General features: G+C 59.0%; 1 protein-coding gene across 4 annotated transcripts in view; it reads left to right on the top strand.

The window, feature by feature from the left end:
• The window catches only part of ptk2ba (protein tyrosine kinase 2 beta, a), a 212456-nt gene that overhangs the window by 154559 nt on the left and 40547 nt on the right, over positions 1–17350 (top strand). For all 4 annotated transcript variants that reach the window (XM_063055392.1, XM_063055391.1, XM_063055389.1 and 1 more), the window contains exons 17-18: positions 352–452; positions 15740–15855. In XM_063055392.1, coding sequence (XP_062911462.1) covers positions 352–452; positions 15740–15855 — 217 coding nt within the window. The remainder of the gene's footprint in view (positions 1–351; positions 453–15739; positions 15856–17350) is intronic.

The following is a 17350-nucleotide window of genomic DNA, read 5'->3' as shown; positions in this document are numbered from 1 at the left end:
GCAACTGAGGTTGGGTGGGACTATAACAAGGGTTAAGGGTTCAGGTGAAATGTTTAGGTTGAACATGAGGGGAAACCTATTCACTCAAAGAGCAATGAGAGTGTGGAATGATTGCCGGCACAGTTGGTGCATGCAAGCTCAACTTCAACATTTAAGAGAAGTTTGGAAGGGGTCTGGAGGCTTACAGTCTGGGTGCAGGTCAATGCGAGTAGGCATGTCTGGATGGGCCGAAGGGCCTGCTTCTGTGCTGTACTTTTCTATGACTCTGTCTGCAAAATATGGAAGCTGCCTTGTTGCAACTGTCCAGTAGTTGGGCGCTTTGTGTCTGACCTCCTACACTTCCCTTCCTAGTGATCATGCAGCCTCTGGACCATCCTAATCTTGTCAAACTCATCGGGATGATCGAAGAGGAGCCAGCCTGGCTAATCATGGAATTGTGTCCTTATGGAGAGGTGAGAGGGGAAGTGTGGGCAGCTGAGAAGTTCCTGCCCCACCCCAGGGTCTGTGGGAGAGACATACTGAGTGTTATGATGTAAGAGGGGCAGTGCTGAGGGAGGCTCACAATGTGGAAGTAATGAGAAAAAAGATGAATAATGAAAGTAAGCTGGCCAAATATATGTAAAAGGGTACCACAACTTGTCTCAGGTGTATAAGGAGTAAAAGAGAGATGAGGTAGATATCTAACCACTGGAAAGAGACACTGGAGAGATAGGAATGGAAGACAAAGAAATTGTGGACAAACTTAATGAACCTTGTGTCAGTCTTCACTGTGAAAGACACCAGCAGTATGAAGGAAATTTGGGAGTGTCAGGGTCAGAAGTGTGTGAAGTTGCCATTACTAGGGAGAAAGTTCTCGGTGAACTGAAAGGTCTGAAGATAGATCAGTCACCTAGACCAGATGGTGTACACCCCAGGTAGTGAAAGTTGTGCTTAAAGAGATTGTGGAGGCATTAGTAATGATCTTTCAAGAATCACTAGATTCTGGCATGGTTCTGGAAGACTGGAAAATTGCAAATGTCGCTCCGCTCTTCAAGAAGGGAGAGGGCCAGAAGCAAGGAGATTATAGGCCAGTTAATTTGACCTCAGTGGTTGGGAAGATGTTGGAGACAATTATTAAGAATGTGGTTTCAGGGTACGTAGAGTCACATGATAAAGTAAGCCATAGTCGGCATGGTTTCCTCAAGGGAAAATCTTGCCTGACAAATCTGGTGAAATTCTCTGAGGAAATAAAATGCAGGATAGACAAGGGAGAATCAGACAAGAGATGGGTACTTGGAATTTCAGAAGGCCTTTGACAAAGTGCCACACATGAGGCTGCTTACAAGATATGAGCCCATGGTATTACAGGAAAGATACGGGCATGGTTTGAGTATTGGCTGATTGGTAGGAGGCAGTGAGTGGGAATAAAGTGGTCCTTTTCTGATCGGTTGCTAGTGACTATTGTGTGCCGCAAAGGTTGCTGTTGGGATTGATTCTTTTCACATGATATGTCAATGATTTGGATGATGGAATTGATGGCTTTGTGGCCAAGTTTGTGGATAATACAAAGATACAAAGGTGGAGGGGCAGGTTCTGTGGGGAAGCAGGGGTTTGCAGAAGAACTCAGACAAAGTTGTCAGCAAATCTATAGAACTGTAAACAGGATCTTCAAACAGCAGGAACTGTAAACCGTAAGCAATGTGCAAATGCAGATAACAAATAATTAGCAATAAATGACAGGCATGGAATAGCATATGATAAAGGAGCCCTTAAATGAGTGTAGCTATCCTCTTTTGTTCAAGAGCCTGTTGGCTGAGGGTAGTAACTGTTCTTGAACCTGGTGGTGCGAGTTCTGAGGCTCCTGTGCCTTCTACCTGATGGCAGCATCGAGAAAAGTGCATGGTCTGGGTGGCAGACATCCCACCTCTCCTGGAAGTTCCGGGAGTCTCCTGCATATTGATAGTGGTTCCCTGATGCCCGCAAATTATACACAATATCCCGGAAATCCATTTTTTAGAGCGCGAGAGAGAGAGAGAGAGAGAGAGTGTGCGTGCCATGGCAGAGTGTTTCAAAAAAAGAAAATATAAAATGTACATCACCCCAGACTACACTAAAGTGTACCCCTGCCCAATAGGAGTCAAAAATAATGACAGTGTTGCTCAGTAGTGACTTTTCTGTAGCCCATGCTGGGAGGGGTGGTACTGAGGGAGGGTCACACTGAGGGAGGGATGGTACTGAGGGAGGGTCACTGTGGGAGGGGTAGTAGTGAGGGAGGGATGGTACTGAGGGAGGGTCACACTGTGGGAGGGATGGTACTGAGAGAGGGTCACACTGTGGGAGGGGTGGTACTGAGGGAGGGTCACACTGTGGGAGGGATGGTACTGAGGGAGGGTCACACTGAGGGAGGGATGGTACTGAGGGAGTGTCACACTGTGGGAGGGGTGGTACTGAGGGAGGGTCACACTGTGGGAGAGATGGTACTGAGGGAGAGTCACTGTGGGAGGGGTAGTAGTGAGGGAGGGATGGTACTGAGGGAGGGTCACACTGTGGGAGGGGTGGTACTGAGGGAGGGTCACACTGTGGGAGGGATGGTACTGAGGGAGGGTCACACTGTGGGAGGGGTGGTACTGAGGGAGGGTCACACTGTGGGAGAGATGGTACTGAGGGAGGGTCACTGTGGGAGGGGTAGTAGTGAGGGAGGGATGGTACTGAGGGAGGGTCACACTGTGGGAGGGGTGGTACTGAGGGAGGGTCACACTGTGGGAGGGGTGGTACTGAGGGAGGGTCACACTGAGGGAGGGATGGTACTGAGGGAGGGTCACTGTGGGAGGGGTAGTAGTGAGGGAGGGATGGTACTGAGGGAGGGTCACACTGTGGGAGGGATGGTACTGAGGGAGGGTCACACTGTGGGAGGGATGGTACTGAGGGAGAGTCACACTGAGTGCGGGATGGTACTGTGGGAGGGTCACACTGTGGGAGGGATGGTACTGAGGGAGGGTCACACTGTGGGAGGGATGGTGCTGAGGGAGGGTCACACTGTGGGAGGGGCGGTACTGAGGGAGGGTCACACTGTGGGAGGGATGGTACCGAGGGAGGGTCACACTGTGGGAGGGGTGGTACCGAGGGAGGGTCACACTGTGGGAGGGATGGTACCGAGGGAGGGTCACACTGTGGGAGGGGCGGTACCGAGGGAGGGTCACACTGAGGGAGGGATGGTACCGAGGGAGGGTCACACTGTGGGAGGGGCGGTACCGAGGGAGGGTCACACTGTGGGAGGGGTGGTACCGAGGGAGGGTCACACTGTGGGAGGGATGATACTGAGGGAGGGTCACACTGTGGGAGAGGTGATACTGAGGGAGGGTCACACTGTGGGAGGGGTGGTACTGAGGGAGGGTCACACTGTGGGAGGGATGGTACTGAGGGAGGGGTGGTACTGAGGGAGGGTCACACTGTGGGAGGGATGGTACTGAGGGAGGGTCACTGTGGGAGGGTCACACTGTGGGAGGGGTGGTACTGAGGGAGGGTCACACTGTGGGAGGGATGGTACGGAGGGAGGGTCACACTGAGTGAGGGATGGTACCGAGGGAGGGTCACACTGTGGGAGGGATGGTACCGAGGGAGGGTCACACTGTGGGAGGGGTGGTACCGAGGGAGGGTCACACTGTGGGAGGGATGGTACCGAGGGAGGGTCACACTGTGGGAGGGGTGGTACCGAGGGAGGGTCACACTGTGGGAGGGATGGTACCGATGGAGGGTCACACTGTGGGAGGGATGGTACCGAGGGAGGGTCACACTGTGGGAGGGGCGGTACCGAGGGAGGGTCACACTGTGGGAGGGATGGTACCGAGGGAGGGTCACACTGTGGGAGGGGCGGTACCGAGGGAGGGTCACACTGAGGGAGGGATGGTACCGAGGGAGGGTCACACTGTGGGAGGGATGGTACCGAGGGAGGGTCACACTGTGGGAGGGGCGGTACCGAGGGAGGGTCACACTGTGGGAGGGATGGTACCGAGGGAGGGTAACACTGAGGGAGGGGTGGTACCGAGGGAGGGTCACACTGTGGGAGGGATGGTACTGAGGGAGGGTCACACTGTGGGAGAGGTGATACTGAGGGAGGGTCACACTGTGGGAGGGGTGGTACTGAGGGAGGGTCACACTGTGGGAGGGATGGTACTGAGGGATGGTACTGAGGGAGGGGTGGTACTGAGGGAGGGTCACACTGTGGGAGGGATGGTACTGAGGGAGGGTCACTGTGGGAGGGTCACACTGTGGGAGGGGTGGTACTGAGGGAGGGTCACACTGTGGGAGGGGTGGTACTGAGGGAGGGTCACACTGAGGGAGGGGTGGTACTGAGGGAGGGTCACACTGTGGGAGGGATGGTACTGAGGGAGGGTCACTGTGGGAGGGGTAGTAGTGAGGGAGGGATGGTACTGAGGGAGGGTCACACTGTGGGAGGGGTGGTACTGAGGGAGGGTCACTGTGGGAGGGGTGGTACTGAGGGAGGGTCACACTGTGGGAGGGATGGTACTGAGGGAGGGTCACACTGTGGGAGGGATGGTACTGAGAGAGGGTCACACTGTGGGAGGGGTGGTACTGAGGGAGGGTCACACTGTGGGAGGGATGGTACTGAGGGAGGGTCACACTGAGGGAGGGATGGTACTGAGGGAGGGTCACACTGTGGGAGGGGTGGTACTGAGGGAGGGTCACACTGTGGGAGAGATGGTACTGAGGGAGAGTCACTGTGGGAGGGGTAGTAGTGAGGGAGGGATGGTACTGAGGGAGGGTCACACTGTGGGAGGGGTGGTACTGAGGGAGGGTCACACTGTGGGAGGGATGGTACTGAGGGAGGGTCACACTGTGGGAGGGGTGGTACTGAGGGAGGGTCACACTGTGGGAGAGATGGTACTGAGGGAGGGTCACTGTGGGAGGGGTAGTAGTGAGGGAGGGATGGTACTGAGGGAGGGTCACACTGTGGGAGGGGTGGTACTGAGGGAGGCTCACACTGTGGGAGGGGTGGTACTGAGGGAGGGTCACACTGAGGGAGGGATGGTACTGAGGGAGGGTCACTGTGGGAGGGGTAGTAGTGAGGGAGGGGTGGTACTGAGGGTCACACTGAGGGAGGGATGGTACTGAGGGAGGGTCACACTGTGGGAGGGATGGTACTGAGGGAGAGTCACACTGAGTGAGGGATGGTACTGAGGGAGGGTCACACTGTGGGAGGGGTGGTACCGAGGGAGGGTCACACTGTGGGAGGGATGGTACCGAGGGAGGGTCACACTGTGGGAGGGGCGGTACTGAGGGAGGGTCACACTGTGGGAGGGATGGTACCGAGGGAGGGTCACACTGTGGGAGGGGCGGTACCGAGGGAGGGTCACACTGTGGGAGGGATGGTACCGAGGGAGGGTCACACTGTGGGAGGGGCGGTACCGAGGGAGGGTCACACTGAGGGAGGGATGGTACCGAGGGAGGGTCACACTGTGGGAGGGATGGTACCGAGGGAGGGTCACACTGTGGGAGGGGCGGTACCGAGGGAGGGTCACACTGTGGGAGGGATGGTACCGAGGGAGGGGTGGTACCGAGGGAGGGTCACACTGTGGGAGGGATGATACTGAGGGAGGGTCACACTGTGGGAGAGGTGATACTGAGGGAGGGTCACACTGTGGGAGGGATGGTACTGAGAGATGGTACTGAGGGAGGGGTGGTACTGAGGGAGGGTCACACTGTGGGAGGGATGGTACTGAGAGATGGTACTGAGGGAGGGGTGGTACTGAGGGAGGGTCACACTGTGGGAGGGGTGGTACCAAGGGAGGGTCACACTGTGGGAGGGGTGGTACCGAGGGAGGGTCACACTATGGGAGGGGTGGTACCGAGGGAGGGTCACACTGTGGGAGGGATGGTACCGAGGGAGGGTCACACTGTGGGAGGGGTGGTACCGAGGGAGGGTCACACTGTGGGAGGGATGGTACCGAGGGAGGGTCACACTGTGGGAGGGATGGTACCGAGGGAGGGTCACACTGTGGGAGGGGAGGTACCGAGGGAGGGTCACACTGTGGGAGGGATGGTACCGAGGGAGGGTCACACTGTGGGAGGGGCGGTACCGAGGGAGGGTCACACTGAGGGAGGGATGGTACCGAGGGAGGGTCACACTGTGGGAGGGATTTTACCGAGGGAGGGTCACACTGTGGGAGGGGCGGTACCGAGGGAGGGTCACACTGTGGGAGGGATGGTACCGAGGGAGGGTAACACTGTGGGAGGGGTGGTACCGAGGGAGGGTCACACTGTGGGAGGGATGGTACTGAGGGAGGGTCACACTGAGGGAGGGATGGTACTGAGGGAGGGTCACTGTGGGAGGGGTAGTAGTGAGGGAGGGATGGTACTGAGGGAGGGTCACACTGTGGGAGGGATGGTACTGAGGGAGGGTCACACTGTGGGAGGGATGGTGCTGAGGGAGGGTCACACTGTGGGAGGGGCGGTACTGAGGGAGGGTCACACTGTGGGAGGGATGGTACCGAGGGAGGGTCACACTGTGGGAGGGGCGGTACCGAGGGAGGGTCACACTGTGGGAGGGATGGTACCGAGGGAGGGTCACACTGTGGGAGGGGCGGTACCGAGGGAGGGTCACACTGAGGGAGGGATGGTACCGAGGGAGGGTCACACTGTGGGAGGGGCGGTACCGAGGGAGGGTCACACTGTGGGAGGGATGGTACCGAGGGAGGGTAACACTGAGGGAGGGGTGGTACCGAGGGAGGGTCACACTGTGGGAGGGATGATACTGAGGGAGGGTCACACTGTGGGAGAGGTGATACTGAGGGAGGGTCACACTGTGGGAGGGGTGGTACTGAGGGAGGGTCACACTGTGGGAGGGATGGTACTGAGAGATGGTACTGAGGGAGGGGTGGTACTGAGGGAGGGTCACACTGTGGGAGGGATGGTACTGAGGGAGGGTCACTGTGGGAGGGTCACACTGTGGGAGGGGTGGTACTGAGGGAGGGTCACACTGTGGGAGGGATGGTACTGAGGGAGGGTCACACTGAGTGAGGGATGGTACCGAGGGAGGGTCACACTGTGGGAGGGATGGTACCGAGGGAGGGTCACACTGTGGGAGGGGTGGTACCGAGGGAGGGTCACACTGTGGGAGGGGTGGTACCGAGGGAGGGTCACACTGTGGGAGGGATGGTACCGAGGGAGGGTCACACTGTGGGAGGGGTGGTACCGAGGGAGGGTCACACTGTGGGAGGGGTGGTACCGAGGGAGGGTCACACTGTGGGAGGGATGGTACCGAGGGAGGGTCACACTGTGGGAGGGGCGGTACCGAGGGAGGGTCACACTGTGGGAGGGATGGTACCGAGGGAGGGTCACACTGTGGGAGGGGCGGTACCGAGGGAGGGTCACACTGTGGGAGGGATGGTACCGAGGGAGGGTCACACTGTGGGAGGGGCGGTACCGAGGGAGGGTCACACTGAGGGAGGGATGGTACCGAGGGAGGGTCACACTGTGGGAGGGATGGTACCGAGGGAGGGTCACACTGTGGGAGGGATGGTACCGAGGGAGGGTAACACTGAGGGAGGGGTGGTACCGAGGGAGGGTCACACTGTGGGAGGGATGATACTGAGGGAGGGTCACACTGTGGGAGAGGTGATACTGAGGGAGGGTCACACTGTGGGAGGGGTGGTACTGAGGGAGGGTCACACTGTGGGAGGGATGGTACTGAGAGATGGTACTGAGGGAGGGGTGGTACTGAGGGAGGGTCACACTGTGGGAGGGATGGTACTGAGAGATGGTACTGAGGGAGGGTCACACTGTGGGAGGGGTGGTACCGAGGGAGGGTCACACTGTGGGAGGGGTGGTACCGAGGGAGGGTCACACTGTGGGAGGGATGGTACCGAGGGAGGGTCACACTGTGGGAGGGGTGGTACCGAGGGAGGGTCACACTGTGGGAGGGATGGTACCGAGGGAGGGTCACACTGTGGGAGGGGCGGTACCGAGGGAGGGTCACACTGTGGGAGGAATGGTACCGAGGGAGGGTCACACTGTGGGAGGGATGGTACTGAGGGAGGGTCACTGTGGGAGGGTCACACTGTGGGAGGGGTGGTACTGAGGGAGGGTCACACTGTGGGAGGGGTGGTACTGAGGGAGGGTCACACTGAGGGAGCGGTGGTACTGAGGGAGGGTCACTGTGGGAGGGATGGTACTGAGGGAGGGTCACTGTGGGAGGGGTAGTAGTGAGGGAGGGATGGTACTGAGGGAGGGTCACACTGTGGGAGGGGTGGTACTGAGGGAGGGTCACACTGTGGGAGGGGTGGTACTGAGGGAGGGTCACACTGTGGGAGGGATGGTACTGAGAGATGGTACTGAGGGAGGGGTGGTACCGAGGGAGGGTCACACTATGGGAGGGGTGGTACCGAGGGAGGGTCACACTGTGGGAGGGATGGTACCGAGGGAGGGTCACACTGTGGGAGGGGTGGTACCGAGGGAGGGTCACACTGTGGGAGGGATGGTACCGAGGGAGGGTCACACTGTGGGAGGGATGGTACCGAGGGAGGGTCACACTGTGGGAGGGGCGGTACCGAGGGAGGGTCACACTGTGGGAGGGATGGTACCGAGGGAGGGTCACACTGTGGGAGGGGCGGTACCGAGGGAGGGTCACACTGAGGGAGGGATGGTACCGAGGGAGGGTCACACTGTGGGAGGGATTTTACCGAGGGAGGGTCACACTGTGGGAGGGGCGGTACCGAGGGAGGGTCACACTGTGGGAGGGATGGTACCGAGGGAGGGTCACACTGTGGGAGGGATGGTACTGAGGGAGGGTCACACTGTGGGAGGGGTGGTACTGAGGGAGGGTCACACTGTGGGAGAGATGGTACTGAGGGAGGGTCACTGTGGGAGGGGTAGTAGTGAGGGAGGGATGGTACTGAGGGAGGGTCACACTGTGGGAGGGGTGGTACTGAGGGAGGCTCACACTGTGGGAGGGGTGGTACTGAGGGAGGGTCACACTGAGGGAGGGATGGTACTGAGGGAGGGTCACTGTGGGAGGGGTAGTAGTGAGGGAGGGGTGGTACTGAGGGTCACACTGTGGGAGGGATGGTACTGAGGGAGGGTCACACTGTGGGAGGGATGGTACTGAGGGAGAGTCACACTGAGTGAGGGATGGTACTGAGGGAGGGTCACACTGTGGGAGGGGTGGTACCGAGGGAGGGTCACACTGTGGGAGGGATGGTACCGAGGGAGGGTCACACTGTGGGAGGGGCGGTACTGAGGGAGGGTCACACTGTGGGAGGGATGGTACCGAGGGAGGGTCACACTGTGGGAGGGGCGGTACCGAGGGAGGGTCACACTGTGGGAGGGATGGTACCGAGGGAGGGTCACACTGTGGGAGGGGCGGTACCGAGGGAGGGTCACACTGAGGGAGGGATGGTACCGAGGGAGGGTCACACTGTGGGAGGGATGGTACCGAGGGAGGGTCACACTGTGGGAGGGGCGGTACCGAGGGAGGGTCACACTGTGGGAGGGATGGTACCGAGGGAGGGGTGGTACCGAGGGAGGGTCACACTGTGGGAGGGATGATACTGAGGGAGGGTCACACTGTGGGAGAGGTGATACTGAGGGAGGGTCACACTGTGGGAGGGGTGGTACTGAGCGAGGGTCACACTGTGGGAGGGCTGGTACCGAGAGATGGTACTGAGGGAGGGGTGGTACTGAGGGAGGGTCACACTGTGGGAGGGATGGTACTGAGAGATGGTACTGAGGGAGGGGTGGTACTGAGGGAGGGTCACACTGTGGGAGGGGTGGTACCAAGGGAGGGTCACACTGTGGGAGGGGTGGTACCGAGGGAGGGTCACACTATGGGAGGGGTGGTACCGAGGGAGGGTCACACTGTGGGAGGGATGGTACCGAGGGAGGGTCACACTGTGGGAGGGGTGGTACCGAGGGAGGGTCACACTGTGGGAGGGGTGGTACCGAGGGAGGGTCACACTGTGGGAGGGATGGTACCGAGGGAGGGTCACACTGTGGGAGGGGCGGTACCGAGGGAGGGTCACACTGTGGGAGGGATGGTACCGAGGGAGGGTCACACTGTGGGAGGGGCGGTACCGAGGGAGGGTCACACTGTGGGAGGGATGGTACCGAGGGAGGGTCACACTGTGGGAGGGATTTTACCGAGGGAGGGTCACACTGTGGGAGGGGCGGTACCGAGGGAGGGTCACACTGTGGGAGGGATGGTACCGAGGGAGGGTAACACTGAGGGAGGGGTGGTACCGAGGGAGGGTCACACTGTGGGAGGGATGGTACTGAGGGAGGGTCACACTGAGGGAGGGATGGTACTGAGGGAGGGTCACTGTGGGAGGGGTAGTAGTGAGGGAGGGATGGTACTGAGGGAGGGTCACACTGTGGGAGGGATGGTACTGAGGGAGGGTCACACTGTGGGAGGGATGGTGCTGAGGGAGGGTCACACTGTGGGAGGGGCGGTACTGAGGGAGGGTCACACTGTGGGAGGGATGGTACCGAGGGAGGGTCACACTGTGGGAGGGGCGGTACCGAGGGAGGGTCACACTGTGGGAGGGATGGTACCGAGGGAGGGTCACACTGTGGGAGGGGCGGTACCGAGGGAGGGTCACACTGAGGGAGGGATGGTACCGAGGGAGGGTCACACTGTGGGAGGGGCGGTACCGAGGGAGGGTCACACTGTGGGAGGGATGGTACCGAGGGAGGGTAACACTGAGGGAGGGGTGGTACCGAGGGAGGGTCACACTGTGGGAGGGATGATACTGAGGGAGGGTCACACTGTGGGAGAGGTGATACTGAGGGAGGGTCACACTGTGGGAGGGGTGGTACTGAGGGAGGGTCACACTGTGGGAGGGATGGTACTGAGAGATGGTACTGAGGGAGGGGTGGTACTGAGGGAGGGTCACACTGTGGGAGGGATGGTACTGAGGGAGGGTCACTGTGGGAGGGTCACACTGTGGGAGGGGTGGTACTGAGGGAGGGTCACACTGTGGGAGGGATGGTACTGAGGGAGGGTCACACTGAATGAGGGATGGTACCGAGGGAGGGTCACACTGTGGGAGGGATGGTACCGAGGGAGGGTCACACTGTGGGAGGGGTGGTACCGAGGGAGGGTCACACTGTGGGAGGGGTGGTACCGAGGGAGGGTCACACTGTGGGAGGGATGGTACCGAGGGAGGGTCACACTGTGGGAGGGGTGGTACCGAGGGAGGGTCACACTGTGGGAGGGATGGTACCGAGGGAGGGTCACACTGTGGGAGGGATGGTACCGAGGGAGGGTCACACTGTGGGAGGGGCGGTACCGAGGGAGGGTCACACTGTGGGAGGGATGGTACCGAGGGAGGGTCACACTGTGGGAGGGGCGGTACCGAGGGAGGGTCACACTGTGGGAGGGATGGTACCGAGGGAGGGTCACACTGTGGGAGGGGCGGTACCGAGGGAGGGTCACACTGAGGGAGGGATGGTACCGAGGGAGGGTCACACTGTGGGAGGGATGGTACCGAGGGAGGGTCACACTGTGGGAGGGATGGTACCGAGGGAGGGTAACACTGAGGGAGGGGTGGTACCGAGGGAGGGTCACACTGTGGGAGGGATGATACTGAGGGAGGGTCACACTGTGGGAGAGGTGATACTGAGGGAGGGTCACACTGTGGGAGGGGTGGTACTGAGGGAGGGTCACACTGTGGGAGGGATGGTACTGAGAGATGGTACTGAGGGAGGGGTGGTACTGAGGGAGGGTCACACTGTGGGAGGGATGGTACTGAGAGATGGTACTGAGGGAGGGGTGGTACTGAGGGAGGGTCACACTGTGGGAGGGGTGGTACCGAGGGAGGGTCACACTGTGGGAGGGGTGGTACCGAGGGAGGGTCACACTGTGGGAGGGATGGTACCGAGGGAGGGTCACACTGTGGGAGGGGTGGTACCGAGGGAGGGTCACACTGTGGGAGGGATGGTACCGAGGGAGGGTCACACTGTGGGAGGGGCGGTACCGAGGGAGGGTCACACTGTGGGAGGAATGGTACCGAGGGAGGGTCACACTGTGGGAGGGGCGGTACCGAGGGAGGGTCACACTGAGGGAGGGATGGTACCGAGGGAGGGTCACACTGTGGGAGGGATTTTACCGAGGGAGGGTCACACTGTGGGAGGGGCGGTACCGAGGGAGGGTCACACTGTGGGAGGGATGGTACCGAGGGAGGGTAAAACTGAGGGAGGGGTGGTACCGAGGGAGGGTCACACTGTGGGAGGGATGGTACTGAGGGAGGGTCACACTGTGGGAGAGGTGATACTGAGGGAGGGTCACACTGTGGGAGGGGTGGTACTGAGGGAGGGTCACACTGTGGGAGGGGTGGTACTGAGGGAGGGTCACACTGTGGGAGGGATGGTACTGAGGGATGGTACTGAGGGAGGGGTGGTACTGAGGGAGGGTCACACTGTGGGAGGGATGGTACTGAGGGAGGGTCACTGTGGGAGGGTCACACTGTGGGAGGGGTGGTACTGAGGGAGGGTCACACTGTGGGAGGGGTGGTACTGAGGGAGGGTCACACTGAGGGAGCGGTGGTACTGAGGGAGGGTCACTGTGGGAGGGATGGTACTGAGGGAGGGTCACTGTGGGAGGGGTAGTAGTGAGGGAGGGATGGTACTGAGGGAGGGTCACACTGTGGGAGGGGTGGTACTGAGGGAGGGTCACACTGTGGGAGGGGTGGTACTGAGGGAGGGTCACACTGTGGGAGGGATGGTACTGAGAGATGGTACTGAGGGAGGGGTGGTACCGAGGGAGGGTCACACTATGGGAGGGGTGGTACCGAGGGAGGGTCACACTGTGGGAGGGATGGTACCGAGGGAGGGTCACACTGTGGGAGGGGTGGTACCGAGGGAGGGTCACACTGTGGGAGGGATGGTACCGAGGGAGGGTCACACTGTGGGAGGGGCGGTACCGAGGGAGGGTCACACTGTGGGAGGGATGGTACCAAGGGAGGGTCACACTGTGGGAGGGGCGGTACCGAGGGAGGGTCACACTGAGGGAGGGATGGTACCGAGGGAGGGTCACACTGTGGGAGGGATTTTACCGAGGGAGGGTCACACTGTGGGAGGGGCGGTACCGAGGGAGGGTCACACTGTGGGAGGGATGGTACCGAGGGAGGGTAACACTGAGGGAGGGGTGGTACCGAGGGAGGGTCACACTGTGGGAGGGATGGTACTGAGGGAGGGTCACACTGAGGGAGGGATGGTACTGAGGGAGGGTCACTGTGGGAGGGGTAGTAGTGAGGGAGGGATGGTACTGAGGGAGGGTCACACTGTGGGAGGGATGGTACTGAGGGAGGGTCACACTGTGGGAGGGATGGTCCTGAGGGAGGGTCACACTGTGGGAGGGGCGGTACTGAGGGAGGGTCACACTGTGGGAGGGATGGTACCGAGGGAGGGTCACACTGTGGGAGGGGCGGTACCGAGGGAGGGTCACACTGTGGGAGGGATGGTACCGAGGGAGGGTCACACTGTGGGAGGGGCGGTACCGAGGGAGGGTCACACTGAGGGAGGGATGGTACCGAGGGAGGGTCACACTGTTGGAGGGGCGGTACCGAGGGAGGGTCACACTGTGGGAGGGATGGTACCGAGGGAGGGTAACACTGAGGGAGGGGTGGTACCGAGGGAGGGTCACACTGTGGGAGGGATGATACTGAGGGAGGGTCACACTGTGGGAGAGGTGATACTGAGGGAGGGTCACACTGTGGGAGGGGTGGTACTGAGGGAGGGTCACACTGTGGGAGGGATGGTACTGAGAGATGGTACTGAGGGAGGGTCACACTGTGGGAGGGATGGTACTGAGGGAGGGTCACACTGTGGGAGGGGTGGTACCGAGGGAGGGTCACACTGTGGGAGGGGTGGTACCGAGGGAGGGTCACACTGTGGGAGGGATGGTACCGAGGGAGGGTCACACTGTGGGAGGGGTGGTACCGAGGGAGGGTCACACTGTGGGAGGGATGGTACCGAGGGAGGGTCACACTGTGGGAGGGATGGTACCGAGGGAGGGTCACACTGTGGGAGGGGCGGTACCGAGGGAGGGTCACACTGTGGGAGGGGCGGTACCGAGGGAGGGTCACACTGTGGGAGGGATGGTACCGAGGGAGGGTCACACTGTGGGAGGGGCGGTACCGAGGGAGGGTCACACTGAGGGAGGGATGGTACCGAGGGAGGGTCACACTGTGGGAGGGATGGTACCGAGGGAGGGTCACACTGTGGGAGGGATGGTACCGAGGGAGGGTCACACTGTGGGAGGGGTGGTACTGAGGGAGGGTCACACTGTGGGAGGGGTGGTACTGAGGGAGGGTCACACTGAGGGAGGGGTAGTAGTGTGGGAGGGATGGTACTGAGGGTCACACTGTGGGAGGGATGGTACTGAGGGAGGGTCACACTGTGGGAGGGGTAGTAGTGTGGGAGGGATGGTACTGAGGGAGTGTCACACTGTGGGAGGGGTGGTACTGAGGGAGGGTCACACTGTGGGAGTGGTGGTACTGAGGGAGGGTCACACTGAGGGAGGGGTGGTACTGAGGGAGGGTCACACTGTGGGAGGGATGGTACTGAGGGAGGGTCACACTGAGGGAGGGTCACACTGTGGGAGGGGTAGTAGTGAGGGAGGGATGGTACTGAGGGAGGGTCACACTGTGGGAGGGATGGTACTCAGGGAGGGTCACACTGTGGGAGGGGTAGTAGTGAGGGAGGGATGGTACTGAGGGAGGGTCACACTGAGGGAGGGATGGTACTGAGGGAGGGTCACACTGTGGGAGGGATGGTACTGAGGGAGGGTCACACTGTGGGAGGGATGGTACTGAGGGAGGGTCACACTGTGGGAGGGATGGTACTGAGGGAGGGTCACACTGTGGGAGGGATGGTACTGAGGGAGGGTCACACTGAGGGAGGGTCACACTGTGGGAGGGGTAGTAGTGAGGGAGGGATGGTACTGAGGGAGGGTCACACTGTGGGAGGGATGGTACTCAGGGAGGGTCACACTGTGGGAGGGGTAGTAGTGAGGGAGGGATGGTACTGAGGGAGGGTCACACTGAGGGAGGGATGGTACTGAGGGAGGGTCACACTGTGGGAGGGATGGTACTGAGGGAGGATCACACTGTGGGAGGGATGGTACTGAGGGAGGGTCACACTGTGGGAGGGATGGTACTGAGGGAGGGTCACACTGAGGGAGGGGTGGTACTGAGGGAGGGTCACACTGTGGGAGGGATGGTACTGAGGGAGGGTCACACTGTGGGAGGGGTGGTACTGAGGGAGGGTCACACTGTGGGAGGGGTGGTACTGAGGGAGGGTCACACTGAGGGAGGGATGGTACTGAGGGAGGGTCACACTGTGGGAGTGATGGTACTGAGGGAGGGTCACACTGTGGGAGGGGTGGTACTGAGGGAGGGTCACACTGTGGGAGGGGTGGTACTGAGGGAGGGTCACACTGTGGGAGGGATGGTACTGAGGGAGGGTCGCCTGATGAAAATATTGAGCTCATCATTTGTTTTGTGGGACTTGGTTGCCTTTATTTATCTCGAACTGTCCCATGAAAAGGGTTGGCGGGGTGATCATTTACCCTTCCAGTGACGTCCTGATGTCCAGCTGTGAATGGCCCGCGCTGGAGAGGACAGGAAAGGCGGGCCCTCCAGCATGAATAAAGCTGCAGTTAGCCGTACAGGGTCTCTCCCCAGCTTCTGGGCTCGCTGATGTCCTGCAGCTGATCACTGTACGATGTGTTTTGTTTTAAACCCAGCTTGAGGGATACCTGACCACAAACAAAGCCTCACTGGATGTGGTCACCCTGGTGGATTACTCCTGGCAGATATCCAAGGCCCTTGCCTACCTGGAGGGAGTGAAAGTTGTCCATCGGTAAGTCCATGGGTCACCTTCAATAAAAGGGACGCGGAGAACTAATTGATGACGATTGAAAGTGGTGTCACAGGTAGAGAGGGTTATAAAGAAAGCTTTTGGCACCTTGGCTTTCATAAATCAATGTATTGAGTGCAGGAGTTGGGATATTATATTGAAGTTGTATGGGATGTTTTTGAGGCTTAATTTGAAGTATTGTGTGCAGTTTTGATCACCTAACTGCAGGAAAGATGTAAATAAGATTGAAAGAGTGCAGAGAAGATTAACAAGAAGTGTTGCCAGGACTTGATGTCCTGAGTAACAGGGAAAGTTTGAATAGGTTAGGACTTTACTCCCTGGAGCGTAGGAGAATGAGCGGACATTGGCAGAGGTTTACAAATTATGAGAGGCATAGAGAGGGTGAATGAAAGCAGGCTTTTTCCACTGAGGTTGGGTGAGACTGGAACTAGAGGTCATGGGTTAAGGGTGAAAGGTGCTTCGGGGTAACATAAGAGGGATCTTCTTCACTCAGAGTGTGGTGAGATTGTGGAATGAACTGCAACTGGAAGTGGTGGTTCAACTTCAACATTTAAGAGAAATTTGGATCGGGACTTGGATGGGAGGGGTATGCTGGACCCTGCTCCGGGTACAGGTCGATTGGACCAGGCGGATTAAGAAATCAGCACAGAGTAAATAGGGCCTGCTTATGTGCTGTTCTGTGACTTTATGACTTTATTCCAGTATTTAAACTATTTCAATTACCTGCTGAAAGTTAAGAGAGATTAAGAGAGATTACTTTAATATGTCACACATACAGTGAAATGCATCCTTTGTGTCAAAGGCCAACACGGACCAATGCGCTGGGGGCAGCCAGCAAGTTTTGCCACGCTTCCAGTGCCAACATAGTGTGGCCACAGCTTACTAACACTAACCTATACATCTTTGGCACTTGGGAGGAAACAGGAGCACCCAGAGGAAACCTACGCAGTCACAGGGAGAACATACAACCTCCTTATGGAGAGCAGTGGGAACTGAAGACAGGTTGCTCATGCTGTGAAGTGTTACTAACTGTTATATTACTGTGCCCCCTCCTGGAACAGATCCCCATCTGGGTCCCACCTCCTGCCCTATCTGTCTTGGAAACTGATTCCCCTGTGATGTCTGATCTCTCCTGGGTGGGCTCTGCCGCATTTAGTGCTTCCTGCCTGGTCACTGGAATATCCTCAGAAAATACAAGCCAGCCATTCCAGACAGAGCTGAGGGGAGGGTAGAGTTCTCCTAATCTATCTAAGTCCTTCTGTAGCCTCTCTACTTCCTCAGAACTACCTGCCCCTTCACCTATCTTTGTATTGTCCACAAACTTTGCCACAGTGCTATCAATTCCACCATCCAAGTCATTGACACAAAACATGAAAAGAATCAGTCCCAACACAGACCCCTGTGGAACACCACTAGTCACTGGCAGCCAACCAGAAAAGGCTCCCTTTATTCCCACTCTTTGCCTCCTGCCAATCAG

The sequence above is a fragment of the Mobula hypostoma genome, chromosome 8, assembly GCF_963921235.1.
Source record: "Mobula hypostoma chromosome 8, sMobHyp1.1, whole genome shotgun sequence".
NCBI classification, from domain to species: Eukaryota; Metazoa; Chordata; class Chondrichthyes; order Myliobatiformes; family Myliobatidae; genus Mobula; species Mobula hypostoma.
Note: the sequence above shows the minus strand (reverse complement) of the source record. Positions and strands in the feature narration are given on the sequence as shown.